Genomic DNA, 19,258 nt, shown 5'->3' with positions numbered 1-19,258 from the left:
GGGGCGGGGCCGGGGGCCGTGGAGTGTCCTCCATTTGGAGGCACAAAATATGGTAACCCTAACTCAGCCTAAATCATTAATATCTTGCCACTATTCTCCTCTCCAGTGAGAAAACTTCCCCCAGTCCAACAAAGTCAGAGGCTGGAATCCCCTTTCCACAAGCAATGTCTCTCTCTGAAAGTGACAGACTCCCCATTGTCTAGGGAAGGGGGTAGCCGCCCAGAGGCCATTAGCACCATATTGTTAATGCAACCACCAGGCTTCCCCCTACCCCTGGATTTTGGCTCGCTCCCTTCATCCTGGGTCCCCTACTGAAGGAGAAGGTAGGAGAGTAGGGGTCTGACAGCTCTGAGTGGAAAAGGAAGGTGCATTGAGAAGACCAGGTCTTTATCAGGCTGGATATCTTTCAGGGGGAGGAGAAATCTTTTCCCTTGAAAACCTGAAGTGTCTGTCAGCAGATGAGACTCGGGAGCAATCCTTGGGAGGAAACTGAGAAAGGGAGGGACAGAGGCAGAGCCCCTAACAGAGGAGTCTATCAGGGTGTGTGTCAGGGAGCCATGTCCAGGCTCAGGGGTGGGAGGTTCCGTGGCAGTTGGAGGCAGCTAGTCTGGGGGAGAGACATGTTGTCGGTTGGGAGCCTCCATGCTAGGGCGCCTTGAAGGAAGCTGCTTCAGGAAAAAGGACTGCGCCTAACCACTGCCCTGTGCCTTCCTAGTCCTGCCGCTCTGGCTGCCTGAGTCACTTCTAGAGCGTCCTGCTGGTGCTGGAACCTGGACAGCCCAGTAAGAGCCTGCTGATGCTGTTTCCCCATATGGGCCATCAAACCTACAGCTGGGACGAGGGTAAAGGGAGATGAGGGAGCGACTGAAGCTGCTGCCGCCACAACCCTGCCTTGCAGGTGGTGCATGGGGGCTGTTGTTCCTCAGGAGGCACAATGCCCCTGTGAGCAGCTCCCAGCATGTGGGGAGAGAGTGCACAGACTGCTACAGCTCCTCAGGCAGTGCCCACTGCCCTTGCAGCTGGCTAGCGGCACTAGCCCCAAGGACTAATAGTAAAGCCCAGGGACTGTACTCATGGCTGGAGCCTGTTCAGGTGGAAAAGCCACCCCCTGGCCCACGTTGGCTTTTTTAACAAGAGGATTAACTTCACAGCCAGTGTTAGTTAGTTAGTTAGTTAAGGCATTGCTGTCTTGAGGGACTAAGAGACAAGGGAGCCCCAGTGCCAATCCAGTGTGATAGGCAGAGGCTGATAAAACACTAGAGCAACATATTGCCATCTGCAGGGGATCCTATTTGTTGTGACCTTGACCCAGAGTTAAATGTGGCCTACCACTCTTCAGGGCACTGACTGTAACTTGCCCCTGGTAGTTCACATTCAGGAGACTATGTGCTCCCAGTGGATTTCTGACCTCTCCCTGTATAGTGCAAACAGGACATAAGGCTGGGATTTTTCAGAGGGGTTTTAGGTAGTGTTGGCTGGAAAATATTGAAATGGGGAGGGGGGGAGAAGCATAAAAATGTTAAATTTTTCCAAGGAAATTTTTTAAATTTTACAGTGAAAAGTCAAGAACTGAAATAACGGTCAGGCCATGCCATTATGGTGCCTCATGGAATATTGGGTGCCTCATGCTCTGATTCACCTCTATAGGTTGGGCTGCCTGGTTGGATTACATTTCCCATGATGTGCCATGGTCTCGCCTCATACTGAAGGCAATCAATTGCATCATAGGAGTTCCAGCTGTGGTGCATTATGGGAGCTATGGTTTGACTGAGAAGCCCAGCCCACAGAAAAGAATGGGGAAATGAGGAAACTGAACTTCAAAACCCAGGAGGTCTGGTGGCAGATCATTTCTGATGAGCTATTTCAGTTTTTGGATGTTTGTTTTTGTGATGAAAAATAAAGATTTTTCACAACAAACAGACACTTTTCATACAAAGTTTTGTTTTGTCAAATCCCCAATTTTCTATTGAAAAACAGTTTTGACAGAAATTTTTCAATCAGACCAACTCCTTATTGACTTTTCCAGTATTGCCAATCCAAGCACTGAAAAATCATACATCTCATTCCCCAAGATCAGGGCTTTGCAGTAAAGAAAAAGATTGGCTGTAAGAACTGCTGTGGAAAGGTCAGTAGTGTTCTCAGACAGTACTGTCTGTTAAATGCAAGGAGTTATCTCTGTGAGTTGCATTTCCCTCTCATATGTCCCTGGAATCTATTGGTGCACAGACTAATTGTATTCTTATGAAGCAGTGGTTCTCAACCTAGGGTACATGTACTCCTGGGGGTACACGGAGGTCTTCTAAAAATACATCAACTCATCTAGATATTTGCCTAGTTTTACAACAGGCTACATAAAAACCACTAGCAAAGTCAGTACAAATTAAACTTTCATACAATGACTTGTTTATACTTTTCTATATGCTATACACTGAAATGTAAGTATCATATTTATATTCCAGATGATTTATTTTATAATTATATGGTAAAAATGAGAAAGTAAGCAATTTTTCAGTAGTACTGTTCTCTGACAGTATTTTTGTATTTTTATGTCTGATTTTGTAAGCAAGTAGTTTTTAAGTGAAGTGAAACTTGGGGGTACAGAAGACCCATCAGACTCCTGAAAATGGTACAGTAGTCTGGAAAGGTTGAGAGCCGCTGTTATAAAGGTTTCAGAGTAACAGCCGTGTTAGTCTGTATCCGCAAAAAGAAGAACAGGAGTACGTGTGGCACCTTAGAGACTAACAAATTTATTAGAGCATAAGCTTTCGTGGACTACAGCCCTCTTAATCCGAAGAAGTGGGCTGTAGTCCACGAAAGCTTATGCTCTAATAAATGTGTTAGTCTTTAAGGTGCCACACGTACTCCTGTTCTTCTTTTTGCTGTTATAAAGGATCTTCCACAGAGCCCCAGTGAGAGGAACAATAATACAAATCTACAACTCTTCCCCTTCCATGCCCCACTCTGAGTGAACTGACAGATCTAAGTTCTTCTGAGCTCAGAATCAGAGAGGACAATCCACACGTATGTGCAAAAGTACAAAATCAGCCCTGGTTGATTCAATGGAGTGGCACCTGCTAACACCAGATTTGAATATGACCCATTAACTTCTGTGGAATTGCAGTCACATATGTGAGATCAGGACTGGGTCCTTAATTTTTTGTCAACAACTAGCTGTGTTAAAGGTAATAGCTTTGTGTACAAAGAGGAAAAAATAGGAATTTCATGTTTTTGCTTTCTAGAGCAGAATGTATCCAGCATGATCAAATATATGTTATGTACTAAAATATATAGGCATACACTGAATAGTATTATGCAGTACATATTAGCCCACCATGTTCTAGATTTTGGTTTCTTATCTACCTGATACATTGTTTGTTTTAAAAGGAGGAAAAGCGACAATGAAAACCCGGAACTTACCAAAGGCACTAGCCTGGTACTGGAGAACCTTTCCGAGGTTATTTTTTCTCTTAGTTCTTTTCATCATATTGTTTGCCATTATTTGGAGCCAGAACAAAAAAGAGTGTAACTGCTTCAAAATGGGAAAGCCTGGATTAACGACATTTCAAGTAGGTAACAAAAGGGATGAGGCACAAATTCATTTCAAATAAGGTTATTTGTTATTGGTGGAATATATACAATGAGTTGATAAAATCTCCCAAAAGAGGAGGCTCTGAACAGCTATTTCAGAAAAAAAATTTCATATAAATCTATCTAATGAAAAATTCTGAATCTTTGACAAGACACTGCACCGTAAGTTTTTCAATGATGCAAACATTTTTCAGTAGTTAAAAAAATATGCAGATCTTTAATGGCAGTAGTGGCTTGCAATACTCATGCTGAAAAAGGCCCTTTCCACTATAGGGAAGAGAGCTTTGGCAGTGTTTACCAAGTAGATTCCTATCTGTGAAATTTGTCATAACAGAACTCAGGCTGACTTTTGTCGCCATTATTCCTTGAATACAAAAAAAAAAAAAAAAAAAAGACTGAGGTTTGTTTAGGCTGATTAGATCTGCAAACCCATGGTTTATGTATTTTGGATCCTCAGCCCTTCCAGTCCTGACACTTTGCAGTGTCTTGGGAGCTGATCTGTGCATGAGAGTGTGTGTGTGTGTCTGTGGAAGAGTGGGGAATAGAGGAAAAATTAGGTTACTTACCAGTAATGAGGATTAATTAGCTAATGTTTGCAAAGCTCTTTGAAGATGAAAAGCACTATATGACTGCTAAATACTATTAAGTAATTGAAGTTCTTTGATTGACTGCTAGTTGATGGGATAACAGCAGTCCTCCCCCCCCCCCTTTTCTTGCTTGTGTTTCACTATTAATCTTACCTTGTTTCTGTTTGACTGTGCAGTGTGCACTGCCAACAGACACTATCAGAGTGCCCACTCTAATCTGTCACAGAATCAGAGGTGCTGGTAGGGCCATGGGTATGTTAAAGAGGGGTTTGCATTCAGGTCCACACTCCAAATATGAAACTTTCTAAGTCAAAACTGTGCCCCAAAATCCGGTTTGTACACATTATAAAAGAGTCCCCTGAGGCTTCTTGCCCAGATGGTCAGGGAACCTGACCAGACCCAGTTATTTAAACTGGGTGTCTTCAGCTCAGTCAGGCCCCAGCTCCTTAAAATTTTCAAGGGGCCCTGGCCATTTGCAGGTCTTCTTATGTCTTTCTGGTTTACCCTGGGAGTTTGCTGCACTCTCCATAGGATTGAGATGAAGGGCTCCCAGCTGGAAGCTCCTTCTGTGGCTCCAGAAGACCCTCCAGCAGTCTCCTGCTCCTTTCTCCCAGCTGACTGCAGTTTCCTCCCTTTTAAAGGCTCCTTCCCAAGCATACATGACTAACAGGTCAGGGGAGGAGTGGGGATAGCCCTGTCCCCAGGACCTGTCTGGCACCCTCCTCGCCAGTGTGCAGTCTATATACCCTGTCGCACACACCTGTAGACCAGGGTGAAATAGTGCACTGTGTTATGGCTGACAGTGACACTGTTCAGTGAGAAAATTTTCAGAGTTGCAGTGGCTGTCAAGGAGGAAAAAAAGCAAACATGGTATTGGTCTTCAAATGCAGAAAGACGAGTGAACCTGGCAAATCTTAGCTGGTAAGTTTATTGTCAAACACTAGTGAAATAACAGAACTAGTATCAAGAACCAAAACTCACAAAACACCTAGAGGAGAATGGAACCACGAGGAATAAATGTGAGGTTATAAAAAACAAATCTTGTCAGACAAACCCACATTTATTTCAACAGAATTGTAAAATTTGTGGGTGATGGGAATGAGATAGATATAATACATTTGGAGTTTATTAAAGCATTGGACATAGCTGCTCTCATAATCTTACTCATTAATTCAAATTGGCTTGGATATAAACACTACCATATGGGATGGAAAGTCACAGAAGTAAACAAAGGCTAACGATAGGAAGCAAAGTATTGGAGTTGGGGAGAGCGTTTAATGGAGGGCTGCTGGGACGGGTCATGGCCCGTCTTATTTAACATCTTTATTAATAATCTGAAAGAGGAAATAAACAGAAAATTGTTAAACTACCTAGAGATACTAAATTCAGCAGTGTTGCTACGGGGCGAGAAATAATACAAAGAATGTTAAAGGGGTTGGTAAAAGGAAAGAATATACTGTTGTGTTGTTGACAACCTTGCTGGATTTTACCTAAAATAAATATAGTTACTCAGTATCTGCATAATTCCCCTGTATTTCCCTGTATCCACAAAATAGGAAATAATATAGATACAGAGATGAGCTACTTATAAATTTTTATTTAGCTATCTGAGTCCATTGGCAAGTTTTATGTAGTGCCCCAAAATGAGAGGCATCTTGGAGAAGTGAGTTAATGCACTTGAGGAAAAATAATCCAAAAACACAGGTGTTCCATGGGGAGAAACCTGAAAAGCAGTAATGCACAGCCCTAGGGGTGATTGTAGACAGCAAATTGGATATGAGATTACAGTGCATAAAGCAGCAAAAACTCTGAATGAAAATTTGGTCTACATGTGCAGAGTAGTCTTCTCTAGTACTTACAGCAGAGGTCTCCTGGGTTCTATTCCCAGTTTTGTCACTCTAGCACAGGGGTTCTCAACCTTTTTCTTTTTGAGGCCCCCCTCCCCAATATGCTATAAAAACTCCACGGCCCAGCTGTGCACCATAACTTTTTTTCATATAAAAGCCAGGGTCGGCATTAGGGGGTACCACCAGGGCAATTTCCTGGGGCCCCATGCCACAGGGGTCCCCACAAAGCTACATTGCTCAGGCTTCAGCTTCATCACCGCGTGGCAGAGCTCAGGGCCTCAGGCTTCAGCCCCATGCGATGGGGCTTCGGCTTTCTGCACTGAGCCTAAAGCAAGTCAAATGCTGGTCCTGCTTAGCGGACCCCCGTGAAACCTAATTGGGGGCCCCTTAGGGGGCCCTGGATCCCAGGTTGAGAACCACTGCTTTAGCACAGGTCATGTAACTTCTCTGGACTCTCAGTTTACTTATAGGCAAAACAGGTCTAATAATAGCTACATCACAGAGGAGCTTGTGAGGCTTAATTAGCTAATATTTGTTAATTAGACTGAAATTCTGGGATGCTTGCTGTTCTCTTAAGTTAAGAATTCTGCTAGGGATTTTTGAGAAGTTGCATTAAATTTAAAGAAGAAAAACCTCTCATCATAGACAGCATAAAGCTTTTGCTAATGCGTGTTATTCACTCTCTATAAATACCTGTGAGGAGGAGGATTCTAACAGCACTTTTCTGTGCCCTGGTTCCCAGCGCCATTGAAGCAATTATATATTGTTCTCCTGTGACACTGTACCTTGCTATAATACAAAAATACATAAATAGCAATAATAATGTCCTTCACATATTGGAGCACTGGCAGATTGAACGGTATAAACAGACCAACGTAACTTCCAAATGTATAGGAACAATACTGTTTATATTGTATGCTGTAGCTTGCATCAGTCTCACATATTAGAAAGTAACAGTGTTTTGTTTTTAAGGCCACAGCTGGAGAGGAGGAGATGGCTGGCTTGGCGGCTGCTGTTTGTGAGATTCCACAAAATCAAAATTTTACTGTAAAAGGAAATGTGATAGACCCTTTACCAATTCCATACGAATATCTCTTAGGCTCTCATCCTACTAGAAAAAGTGAGTGTTGATTGCAAGATGGACTCTGGTCAGCTCAGTCCCTTGCTGTTGTATTCAGAACAAAAGTATTAACATGTGGTGCAGGCAAATTATCAAAATAACAAATGACCTTAAAAAGTAAGAGATCTGAGAGGCGAAATCACCCAGGTTTCCCTGAAACATCACAAGCCACAGAAGAGGGAGAATTCTATCTCTGTTTGGTTCCAAAGAAACTCCACCCACCAAATCTCTCCAGCAGTATAGCAACATTATAATACTGGCCCCAATTCAAGGTTCTTAACCACATGCTTAATTTTAAAGATGTGAGTAATCTCACTTATTTCAATGAGACTACTCACAGTCTTAAAGTTAGGAATGTGCTTAGTATCTTACTGAATCAGGTCCACTATGACATCAGACCAATGAGACACTGGTTTATCATCCCTGAGGAAAAACACAATGTAAGTTCTGGAGCTTCTCCTATAAATCAGAGCAGAATTTGGCCTATTCTTCCTAGCAGCTTCTGAAATTAATCCTTTCATGGATTACACCATGTTTGTTACTTTCCTCTTTTTCACCTAAAACTACCAGTAAACAATGTGCATATGGATACCCAGTACCACTGGATGTAAGTGCACCTTGGAACAATCAAGAATAAGGTGCTGATCTTGCAAGCAGCTCCACATGGCAGGGACTCCTGGGAGGGGATGGTTGGAGCACTCCCTGGACTGAGGCGTCTGTGAAGAGGTGGGTGTAGGTGCTCATGAACCAGGAGGTCAGGCTAGTGGGGGGCTGGGGCAATGGCCAGTTTTTCTGTCTCTTGGAGGTGGCAGCCTTATTTGGACCCTGACCAGGTTTGGCCCTAGTGCCCAGGGCCGGCTCTGGCTTTTTGGCCGCCCCAAGCAAAACAAAAAACAAACAAAAAAATGGGGTGGTCAGAATGGCAAAGCAAAAAAAAAAAAAAAAAAAACCTGCCGCATGGCCAGAGCCAGGGTGCAGGGGGACTCCCTGCGCTGCAGATGTGCCCTGGCTAGCGGGGGAAGGGAGGAGGAGAAAGAGAGAAGGGGGGCGGCCAGGGCTTCAGCGGGGCGGTGCCACGCGGCCCTGCTGCCTGCCAGGAGGGCTCTGCGCTGCTCTGGTCGGCTGGGAGGGAAGGATGCGGGCTGCCCTGCCGGGCTTGCTGCAGGGCGCTCCTGTTCTCTGCGCCACCGCCCCCTACAGGGCGGCCAGAGCGGAACACCACCACCAAAAAAAAAAAAAAAAAATAAGCGGCCATGCCACCTTAGGATTGGGCAGAATGCCGCCTCCTACAAGCTGCCGCCCCAAGCACCAGCTTGCTCGGCTGGTGCCTGGAGCCGGCCCGGCTAGTGTCCTTGGAGATGTGGGCCAACTTTAAGTGAGTGGCATTGCAGCCTGGCACATGGGATCACAGCACTGCTCAGGTTTGGCTTCCTAGCCAGCTGGGCCTCTTTTCAACACTCCTACCAGTCTTTCCAACACTCCTGGCCATGGTGTAAGAGGAGGAGGGCTTCTGGGAGGGGTCAGGTTTCTCATGTCACTTTTTGTGGTTCAGCTCATCCTTGACTTGTTCTGCCTCCTTGTTGGGGTCATGAGCCATGAGAGCCACAGTGTCCGCTTTGGAGTCACTTTGGTAGCTGGTCATGAAGCTCATCCTTCTTCCCAGGGGGAAAAGAACAAGCTTTCCTGCTCACTTGGCTACCCAATCACCCAGTGCCTCAGAGGCAGTTCCCTATTTGTGTTGATCAAACTAGTGTCCAGAGCCAACTGAGACTCCATGCCCATCTCCCTTTGGAGCTGGTAAAATTCCTCTCTTAGTCCTGCCTGTTTTTCAAAAAGCAGTGGAGCTGCTTGCAAGATCTCTGGCTCAGGTATCCAGTGCACTAATGTACTGGCTTTTTCTGATTTGTACGGTGTCCAGCAAGTTCTTCTTTGGCAGGAATCCTCCCCCCTATAGCTGGGGAGCCAGCTGGGCATGGTTGAGTTCATTTGTAAGTCACATTTCATAAAGACACCCAATCATGTAGCCTACTTAGCAAATGTTTCCCAGAACAAAAGAAGAGAGTGCGGGTATTAGATTTTTAAAAGCATCAAATTGGCATGCATATGTAAACTAAATATTCTAGATATATTAATATTAAACATAGTTCACATTAGATTTTTTTTAAAGTCTTGGCTGATCTTTCCCTGCTGGTTTAGAATAAGTATCTTATCTGGAGATTTTGAAAAGTCCTGGTGGCAGATCTGTGAAAGGTGGATAAGTTGTTATTGCTGATGTCCAGTACAGTAAAAAAAACAATGCTAAATCCTATGGTGAGCTGGGGTTATGAAGGCTACTTTTTTTGTCGACAGTAAAAGGAAGCAACCAAATCTTACTGCAGACCTACCATGTTATTTGTACTTGGCTGGCACTGGCATTCATTTTAGTACCAGGGAATTGAGTTCAAACTTGTATGCATATGCACTGAGCTGCAAACTTCCACTCCCAGACTAGGCACTGAATCTAGGGTCCTACACTGAAATCAATCGGTATAAGAGGGAAACGCTTGTGATGCAGGGTACTTTCTCCCTGATTCTCAGATGTCTGTCTGTCTGTCTCTCTCTCTCTATAGATATACACATTTACATTTATAATCACTAGAGTCTTAGCACAATACTCAGCTCACTGATTACGTATTATGTAGTTACACAAATAATTAATAAATGGAGATGTTCTCATATTTACAGACTGTATATCATATGCTCTAGCTAGTTTAAGGAAGGTGTGTGGGGGGGGAGGCAATTTCCATAGTGCACAGGGCCCCAAAATTATTTAATTTGGCCCTGCATGTTTTACTCAGCAATTGGAACTACTATGGGAAAACACAGGACCAAACCAACGAAACTATAATTTCACATGACTCTGCCTCTAGTTCACCAGAGCAGGAGCAGTGCATAGAAGGAAAAAAAGGGATCATATAAATTATTTCTGTTTTTACTTTTTGTAGGATATTTGTCAATTGGGATTTCCTCCATCCACCGAAAAAATAAATACTATCTAATGAGAACAATTGAGTCCATTTTTAGTCAGTCCAGCCCAGAGGAGTTAAAAGAGATAGTCTTAGTTGTCTATCTAGCAAACAATGATTCTACTCTAAATAAGCAAACAGCTAAGGAGATTAAAGATGGATTTAGTTCACATATTGATGAAGGAAACCTTCTTGTTATATGCAGCTCTCTAGCCAGTTACCCTTCTTTACAAGGTCTGCAAAGGAACTTCTGGGATAAAGATCAAAGTGTCCAGCACAGATCAAAACAGAATGTGGACTATGCTTTTTTAGTTAATTTTTGTGCCAGCCTCTCACATTATTATCTGATGTTGGAAGATGATGTGGTTTGTGCCAACGGTTTCCTTTCCATAATACAACAATTCATACGTGAACGGATGGAACCCTGGACCACAGTAGCCTTTTCCACATTGGGCTATATAGGGAAACTCTATCACAATGAAGATCTTCCCAAACTGGCACGATTCCTGTTGCTGTTCTATGACGTGATGCCTTGTGATTGGCTTTTAGAACTTTTCCACCAATCCAAAGCGCAGAAAGAAATCATTACCTTCAGACCTTCTCTTTTTCAGCACATTGGCAGAATCTCATCTTTTCACACTATGGAAACTATATTCAAAGATCCAGAGTTCCAAGAAGATTTTGGGGATTTTGGAGATTTCCCTGCTGTCTCCTGTTACACAGACATATCAGTGTTTGATGACTATGTGCCTGAGGAAGTTTGTCCACCTGGTAAAGGTGTCTTTTGGGGAAGAAATGTAACATCAGGGAGCTCCTTTACCATTGTTTCTGAAACACCTATCATTCTCCAGAAGCTTCAGATTTATACGGGATCAGCTGAATACAAACGGGACATTCTGTATTCTGGTTACGTGGAACTGGGCACAGTGAAAATAAAGGAAAATGATCGTGCAACATGCAGGATTTTCAGAAGAGCAGGAGATTTTCGCAATGGAACATTTGAATTGGACAACTTTGGTCAAGTTATGGAGGAGCAGATTCACTGCCTTCGAATACAGGTAACAGTCACACAAAAGGAATGGCTGATAATAAGGAAAATAAATATTTGGGTTAAAAAGGGTTAATGGGTTAAAACTCAGGTTCAGTTTTGCCACTTATGTTTAAAAATGGGAAGGAAATCCATCTTACACATCACCTTGTACTATTCACTATGTAACAAAAGCAATGTTGTCATTGTTTAATGAAAAACAAAGCCAGACTTGGGAGGCATTTCTAGTTGAAATAAACAAAATAAAATTCTTATACAATTCATTAAACTTTTTCTCTCACAATGCAGTTGTGTCTATGAAAGTTCATTGGTAATAGAACGTGTGTGCCCACTCTTTAAATAGGATTTATCACCTATGTAGTGGTCGTGAACACTTAGGCTAGTTTACACTAGCACTTACTGCGGTATATTTTATGTCACTCAGGGGTATGAAAAAGCCTCCCACCTGAGCGACGTAAATTACACCTACCTAAGCACTGGTGTAGACACTGCTATGTTGGTAGGAGAGCTTCTCCAGCCAACATAGCAATCACTGCTCGTGGGGCTGGAGTCGTTAAGTCGACAGGAGAGCTCTCTCCATTTGGCTTAGAGTGGTTACATTAGAGAGCTTACAGCGCCACAGCTGCATTGCTGCAGCTCCGCTGCTGTAAACTCTCCAGGTTCGCCGTAACCTTAGGGTTACATTTAGGTGCATATCTCAGCTGTTGCCTAAGCCTGTAGGTGTCTCTCAAAAACAGAATGCACAAGGGCACCATGCAATAAGGAGCTAGTAGGCAAACTTCTGCTTAGTCTCAAGACATAAATGTCTTAATTGTTTAAATATAATTGCTGACTCATCAGCATTCACACATTCACTCATTCCCAAACATCCTCATAACAATGAGGTCATTGTGATACTGGGAAAGTATCTTTAGGAGGTCGAGGCAGAGTCTAGGACAAGTGGATAACCTTACCCTAATAACCTTTGGCCTACAAGCCAGAAAGCTGCTTTCAACATCTCTTAGAAATGCTCCTTTTTTATTAAACATTTGGCCAGCTAAAGTTACTCAGGCATAAATCCAAATATGGCCTATGTTCCATACACCACATCTGCACAGGAAGTCACAGACCCTGCACCAAAGATCTTGCATTCTATCCATATCTATACCTTTTCTGTGTTGGGAGGAGGAAAAGGGTATGCTTAACATATATGTGTATATGAATTTGTGTACACATATGTGTATATGAATTTCTCTCAATGGAAATGCAACAGAACCGTGGTGACACTTTTCCACACTTTTTTTTTTTTTGTATTTTGTGTTCTATGCTTGTACAGTAGAGGGCACCAAAGTTTCATTAGCTGGCCTTCACGAACTGACCTTTTTTTCTGACGATGCTGACTATTTCATGCATGCTATTTAATTATATGTGCTCAAACTCTACCTAAAATACATGTAAAATCAAGCCCAGGAAAAAGGAATTAAGCACTAGTTGCATTAATAAAGTAGCTACTGTTAACACTGGTGATGTTACATTTACCTGGTGATGTTATGTTTATCCTTTTTGACTCAGTATATTAAATATATAATACATCAACTTTCCATACTGATAACAATCTAGCAGAGTAAACTCATGACTCATAGGTGTGATAAATACAAAAACTTTAATTCATGGTTGGCATCACACCCACAAATTGGAAACTGAAGGAAACAATCCAATTTAGCACCTGGGAAGAAGTGAACACTGTAAGCTGCTCTGTTGTAGTCCCATTGACTAACTCAGTGAGGGACACTAATGGACTCCAGTGGTGTTCTGTCCATTTCTTGGAGAATACAAGCCTTCAACAGGATCCAGGTTAGCAACTCCATAAAAGGTGACAGCTAACAACAATATAGCTAGAGTGAGCTGCTACTGAAAGCCACAGCCACAAAAATGTTGAAGGTAGCTGGAATTGCAGGCAAAGGGGAGAAATTGCGTAGAGAGAAAGAGAGTGATCTACATTGAGTACCACTAAGATAATCAACAATATCAAAAAGAATAGTGTCTGGGTCTAGCTTTGTGGGGCTCTACATGCCAGATCTCCAGGGGAGGAGCAACTGGTGTCCATCATAACTCTTATAGACCTGTGGAAAGGATTAAGTGCCACCATCTTAGAGAAATTCCATCAATGTCGGGGGGACAGAAATACCTTTTGGTTGATGGTGTCAGTCGTGTTTGATAGATCAAAGAGAATCAGCACTGATGCTCCAGTTCTGTCTATCAAGATAAGGAAGTCATCTATCAGTGCCACCATGGCTGTGTTGATGCCATGAACTTGCCTGAAGCTAGAATGGGAGAAGGCTAGAAAATTAGTGATGGTCAGATTAGTGATGGCCACAGCTAGAGCTTTTCTTCTCGTTTTACCCTGGAGTAGAAAGAAGTTTACCTTATGATTTCTAGTGGTTGAGTACATTTAGGCAAATAAATATATTTTCAATACACTGACTTAAAATTAAAATGTTACCTCTATGCTTTATAGTGCCCAATGACTTCAATGGGCATTGGATCAGGTTCAATGAGAAGACACTAGTGTTTAAAATTCTGGAATTGGCATAACTGATTCTGATTCCATGGTTTATTGGGACAACAACAGAAACCAATTTTTTTACTTCAATTTTTTAACCCACAGAGTCCTTGAGTAAACCCACACTTAGGTCTCATATGGTATGTCTACACTGCAGCTGGGAGTGAGCTTTCTAGCCTGGGTAGCTTTATCTATGTGACACCACTGACTTTAGTGGGAGTCCTGTTCATAAAACCTCTTTCACCGTTCTGAGAATTCATCCATAAACCTTTGAGGAATATCTATCAAACAGAGATTACAAATGTCTTTCCCTCCCCACACCTGATAATTTATTTTCTCCTACATGGCATGTCAGCTAATTGGGTACTGACAAGTCAATATTTCGTGGGGTTAGGTCTGGGTTGTCTTTCTGTGGAGTACTCATTACCAAGACTCCAGAAAGAGGACTTGTTAACTAACTAGAGTGGACCACGTAATGATGACTAGGTGGCAGTATTTTAAATATGGCAGTTCTTTTCTACACTAAGTACTAAATCATGTTTAATATATTAGTTAATGTGACATAACAATGTCATTTCCCTAGTGGCTGCAATGTGAATTTCAGGTGAATTGCTCAGGTGAATGCAAACTGAACACTGGTTTCCCATAGAGTTAGTTTCACGGTTCCTTATCTTCAAGGTGCTCAATAGCATAGACCCAAGATACCTAAAAGATTACCTAACACTCCTGAAAGAAGACCATGGCTGGCAATTTTACTCCTCAAATATAATGGAACTTTCTAGCATAAGGGTAAATCTTGTCTGTGCAGAAAACAGAGCTTTCTTGGAGGCAGGTCCAAGATTGTGGAATGAATTCCCACAGGAACTAAGGCCCACACTGGAGTGCAAGGGCTAAGGAACAGCTCTGGGCCCAGGTGACCCCACCCAACCACACCTGCAAAGCCTGCACAAGCAGGAGGCAGGGCTTAAAAGGGGAAGGAGAGCCACTCACATGGAGGCAGATAGTGGAAGGGAGCAGACTGAGGTGGTGCACTTGGAGGTGGAGAACTTGTTGCCTGAGGCTTGACAAGGAAGACTTGAGCAAACCTACAAAGAAGAGGCAGGTGACTGACTGTGCAGGTCAGAGACTTTATTTGAGGTTCTTTGATTTACTCTGCGGGAAGGAGACTTGAGTAAAAAGTGGTCTGGGGTGTGTGTGAGGCTGCTTACCAGCTCAAGGTGCAGGATGTAGCTACTCACCACTGGGCCCTGGACTGGAGTCTGGTGGAGAGGGTGGGTCTGTGCTTCCCTATATGCTCCAAGAAGATGTGATAACAACAAGAGCCTTCACCCTGGGGGAGCACCCTGCTGGGGAAGATGATGACTGTTCACAGGCCCAGACCCCAAAGTCCCTGTATTAAAGGGAAGGACTGGAAACCCTTGGTGGTGGGTGAAGGACAGGACTGTATTTTCAATAGGGAGATGACCTGACACACCCTGCCTGACTGCTAGGTGGCACTGTTGGTGGTCATTCACCTTCCCCAGACTGTCACAAAATTCACCACCTTCTGCTCCAAGTGCAAGGTGTCCTTTTTGACCTGTGTTCTCCAATATAAACATATATCTTGCTGTGTGTGTGTGTGTGTGAGAGAGAGAGAGAGAGAGGCAGAGATACTAAAGTGATGAGAGCAGTACAAGAACCCAATTAGAATAGAGATATTTCAATGGGGTTTGAAAACCAAGGTCTCAATAGCCCGTGTGGACTGAACAAGATACAGGGTTTGGCCTGCGTGGTGCTCCCTATACATCTCTGGTCAAGAGAGAAAAAGAAGAACTGCATAGAAAAAAGAACAGGAGTACTTGTGGCACCTTAGAGACTAACAAATTTATTAGAGCATAAGCTTTCGTGGACTACAGCCCACTTCTTCGGAAACCTGCATAGAAAAAGTGACTGGACCATCTCTAGGATACAATGGCCACAGCTAGAGCTTTTCTTGTCTTGTTTTACCCTGAAGTAGAAGTTTACCTTATCATTTCTGGTGGTTGCAAGTGGGTCTATTATCAGGCTGCCAAAAGGTGACGGAGGTGTTGAAGACATCCTCATTCAGATGCCATTCTTCTTAACAAAAAATTAAACCGTGGATAGTGGGAAACCTCAATTTAAATGTATTTATCCAGATCTCCTACATTGCTACACTTCTTACAGTGACCCTTGCCTATCAAAAGCCCTTTCTGATCCTCAATTCTGCAAGGTGCCAAGCACCATCAACTCCCATTGAAATCCACATGAACACTCAACTCCTTACAGTAGCACTCTATTCCTTACAGGATCAAACCTTTCACCTACAGCTGCATGCTGTAATCACACAGGCAGAATACTCTAAGGTGGATGCTTTATCTGTGGATTGCATTTAAGCATTTCCAGCTCCCATGAAAAGAGACAGCTGTGCTTCTTGAAGGATTTTGAACTTAGTTTGTTGAGGAGGGAAGCACTATATTTGGGGAGCAGTTCCTCTGTCTTAAGCTAGTTTATTGCTTTCTGCTGTGTTTGTTCCTCCATCATATTGAGCCAGTTACTAGACCTGACCCTTCTCACACTGTTCACATGATCTCCAGTTCTGCAGCCTCCTAATCAAGCAAAACTCCCACTGACCTTAACAAGAATTTTGTTCCAGTAAGAGCTGCAGAAGACTGGCAAGGGTAGACATTCACATACACGAACGCTTTTTTCATTTATTTTTAAAATCGCTTCCAAGCATGGGGAAATTTTGACTCTCAAGGGCAAACTTTGAAAGCAAAGTAACACACCCATGTCCTATTTCTTAACAGGAGCTGTACACATAACTTGCTCATAGCTTTGAAAATGTTTCCTTTAATATAGATTAAAAGCATGTGAGTCTCTTGCTGAATGCCAGAGGCTCTAGAAACCCTGTACTTGGTGGCTTGTAAAATTATCTCCCTTCAAAAGAATTTCCCTGTGCACTGATTGCAAAAGGAAAGAAAAGAAAGTAAAGTAATGCTAATGGGATTTTGAGTCACTCTCTCGTTCCACTGTACATTTCTATTCATTCTGCATACTGCTTACGCAGCACTGCCCTGATCACACAAACCCTGCTTTCAAACAGAGCCAGCCTGTTGTTTCAGCACATCTGGGCTGCCTGCTGAACAGCTCCGTCCATCATACACTGAAAACCACCCTACTGAAGCATCACCCATGGATATGTAACCCCTAAAAGGTGGCAATCCTGAAAGAATAAGCACAGCTATCACTGCCTCATCAGCAATGGGCTGACGCTATCTTGTCATAACTGGGAACGATGCTCCAGGAGGAATAACAAGGTGGCAGCCATCTTCTCAAAAGAGAAAAGATTGTCTTGTGGTTAAAGCATAGACAGGGGTTCAGGCCAAGCTGGGTTTTGTGCAACCTTGGGCAGGTCACTTGGGGGGGGTGTGGATTTTTAAAGGCAAAAATGAGATTTAAGAGTCCAACTCCCATTGATTTGAGTGCTTAAATGCCCTGTGTGCCTCTGAAAATCTCCCCCTTAATTTCTGTGCCTCATCTCCCCATCTGTAAAATGGGAAAATAATACTAGCTTTCTCCTATCTTTTGTTTCGTTACTAAACTCTTCTGGGCTGGAGCTGTCCCTTGCTACATGTTTATACAGTGCCTAGCACAATGGGATCCTGATCTTGGTTGGGCTTCTCGGCTCTTCTGAAATAAAAATACTATAATAATACTTGAGCTACCTGCAGGTCCCCAACACCTCCATTAGCCCACCTCCCTTTGTATAGCAAATGCTACATATTAGAAATTGTTTGGCGACATTATTCAATATAATTGTAACTAACAATAGTTGATATAGGACCAGAGCAAGCTGCTTCATGGGTTTAAAAGGTTTCACTTAATACACTTGTAAGCCAAATCCTGCATCAGGCAGAGTTCCTGCGACTGCCATTGAACCCAATGAGAGTTCTGTAGATATCTATATCAGGCTTGTGATACCATGACTATTACTTTACTACTTGAGTGCCAAGTTGAAGGTACACTGCATCTCTCGGTATGTGGGCCAATGTATATAAGAATATCACTGTCAAACACCCCTGATCACAGAACCTGTTTCCTTTTAACACTTAGCCAGATGGCTTCATGTAACTAATGTGGGCTGAAATCTGAATAACTATGTATTCTTCTGAATAAGTGAATGATCAGACTTGAACTTCTCCTAGAGTATGAGGACTTGAGGATTCTGCTGTATAGCTCTGTATAGCTGCTCTGCAGCTCCCATTGAAACCTATGGCAGGGGCCCCAAATCTCTTTGGATTAAGCCTTTCAAAAAGGTCATTTTCCTATATTTTTAATAAGGGCTTTGTTTTACTTCTGATGCCACACAGCTTATGCTTGTTCCTCTCTCAAGCTAGATTGCCAAGGGCTCCTCTTCCTGCCCCACAGCTCCTTTTATTTTAACTTTTATTTTCCTCCTGCTTTCTGATTTTTGTCCAATTTTCCTTCTTTAGGGGGTAGGAGGGCTATTGTTTTGCTCCTCTCCCCTGGTTGCCTCCCTTCCCTTACACACTGATTGGGAGAGGGAGCGTCTGGGCCATGTGCTCCAACAGCTAAGTTGTCACAGACACACAAAGTTTGGGCCTGCTTTCTGAGACTCTGGCACTCCATGCAGCAGCTGCACTTGTGGGCAGGTGCATTAGGAACAGCACATTTGAAGAGGATGTCCACTGTGTTACAAACAGCAATTCATTTGCAGTGGAGAAGCAAGTGGAACTAGGATCATGTAGCTTTTCCACCCATGCTGCTGCTACTCCCTTCTACCCTGGGTAGTCTTGTGCCCAATGTTGACAAATACTGTCATAAAGAACTAATGATCGCCATATGGCGAATGTGGAGATGTGGTGGAATCGTTCTGAATTGGAAGGGGGGGGAAAAAGCCAGAAATCCAAAAAGGGACGGGAGACAATAGATTTTATAATAAAAATCAGCTTGGTCTTGTTGGGCAGGATCCTCTTGAAGCTTTTCCATGATGCTTTAAAAAAACTGTAAGTATATTTGAATAAGGAAATGTCTTAAGATATTGATACATATTTTGATTGTCATGAAGCAAAGGTCCATACTGTGTGGTAGTGTTAGCCAATCACCTGGCTGCGTGGTTAGTTAAACCAGAGAGTCCTAGATTTTAAAGGAATTTTAAATAATATATGTTAGAAAAAGGAGCAAATAGGTTTATGGGGCCAGATCTTCAGCTAGTGTAAACTGGCATAGCTCCATGAAGTCACTGGAGCTATGCTGATTTATACCCACTGAGGATCTAGTCTGAATCATTCTCATAGAAGTGCAGTATGAGATTTTTTTTTATACAGACCAGAGGCCCAAATGTCAGCAAGAACATAACATATATTTATTTACACTAATTACTAACCTTTGCCAGAGAAGCAGAGAACACTGTGAAATGTGGTTTGCTGGTGTTAGCTATCCAATTGACTAGCCTATTTTTGACAACTTAACATTCATTACCACACACCTTCTACTGTAT

At 42.9% G+C, this 19,258-nt stretch overlaps 1 protein-coding gene across 1 annotated transcript in view; it reads left to right on the top strand.

Annotated features, from left to right (window-relative positions):
* The window catches only part of LOC117876834 (alpha-1,3-mannosyl-glycoprotein 4-beta-N-acetylglucosaminyltransferase C-like), a 35,061-nt gene extending 23,638 nt beyond the window's left edge, over window positions 1-11,423 (top strand). The window contains exons 2-4 of the mRNA XM_034769281.1: window positions 3,385-3,566; window positions 6,995-7,142; window positions 10,127-11,423. Of these exons, the coding sequence (XP_034625172.1) occupies window positions 3,399-3,566; window positions 6,995-7,142; window positions 10,127-11,271 (1,461 nt within the window). The 5' untranslated portion in view covers window positions 3,385-3,398 and the 3' untranslated portion in view covers window positions 11,272-11,423. The remainder of the gene's footprint in view (window positions 1-3,384; window positions 3,567-6,994; window positions 7,143-10,126) is intronic.
* Window positions 11,424-19,258: the final 7,835 nt, after the last annotated feature.

This window comes from Trachemys scripta, chromosome 4 (genome assembly GCF_013100865.1).
Source record: "Trachemys scripta elegans isolate TJP31775 chromosome 4, CAS_Tse_1.0, whole genome shotgun sequence".
Taxonomy (NCBI): domain Eukaryota; kingdom Metazoa; phylum Chordata; order Testudines; family Emydidae; genus Trachemys; species Trachemys scripta.
This window is presented reverse-complemented; position numbering and strand designations above follow the sequence as displayed.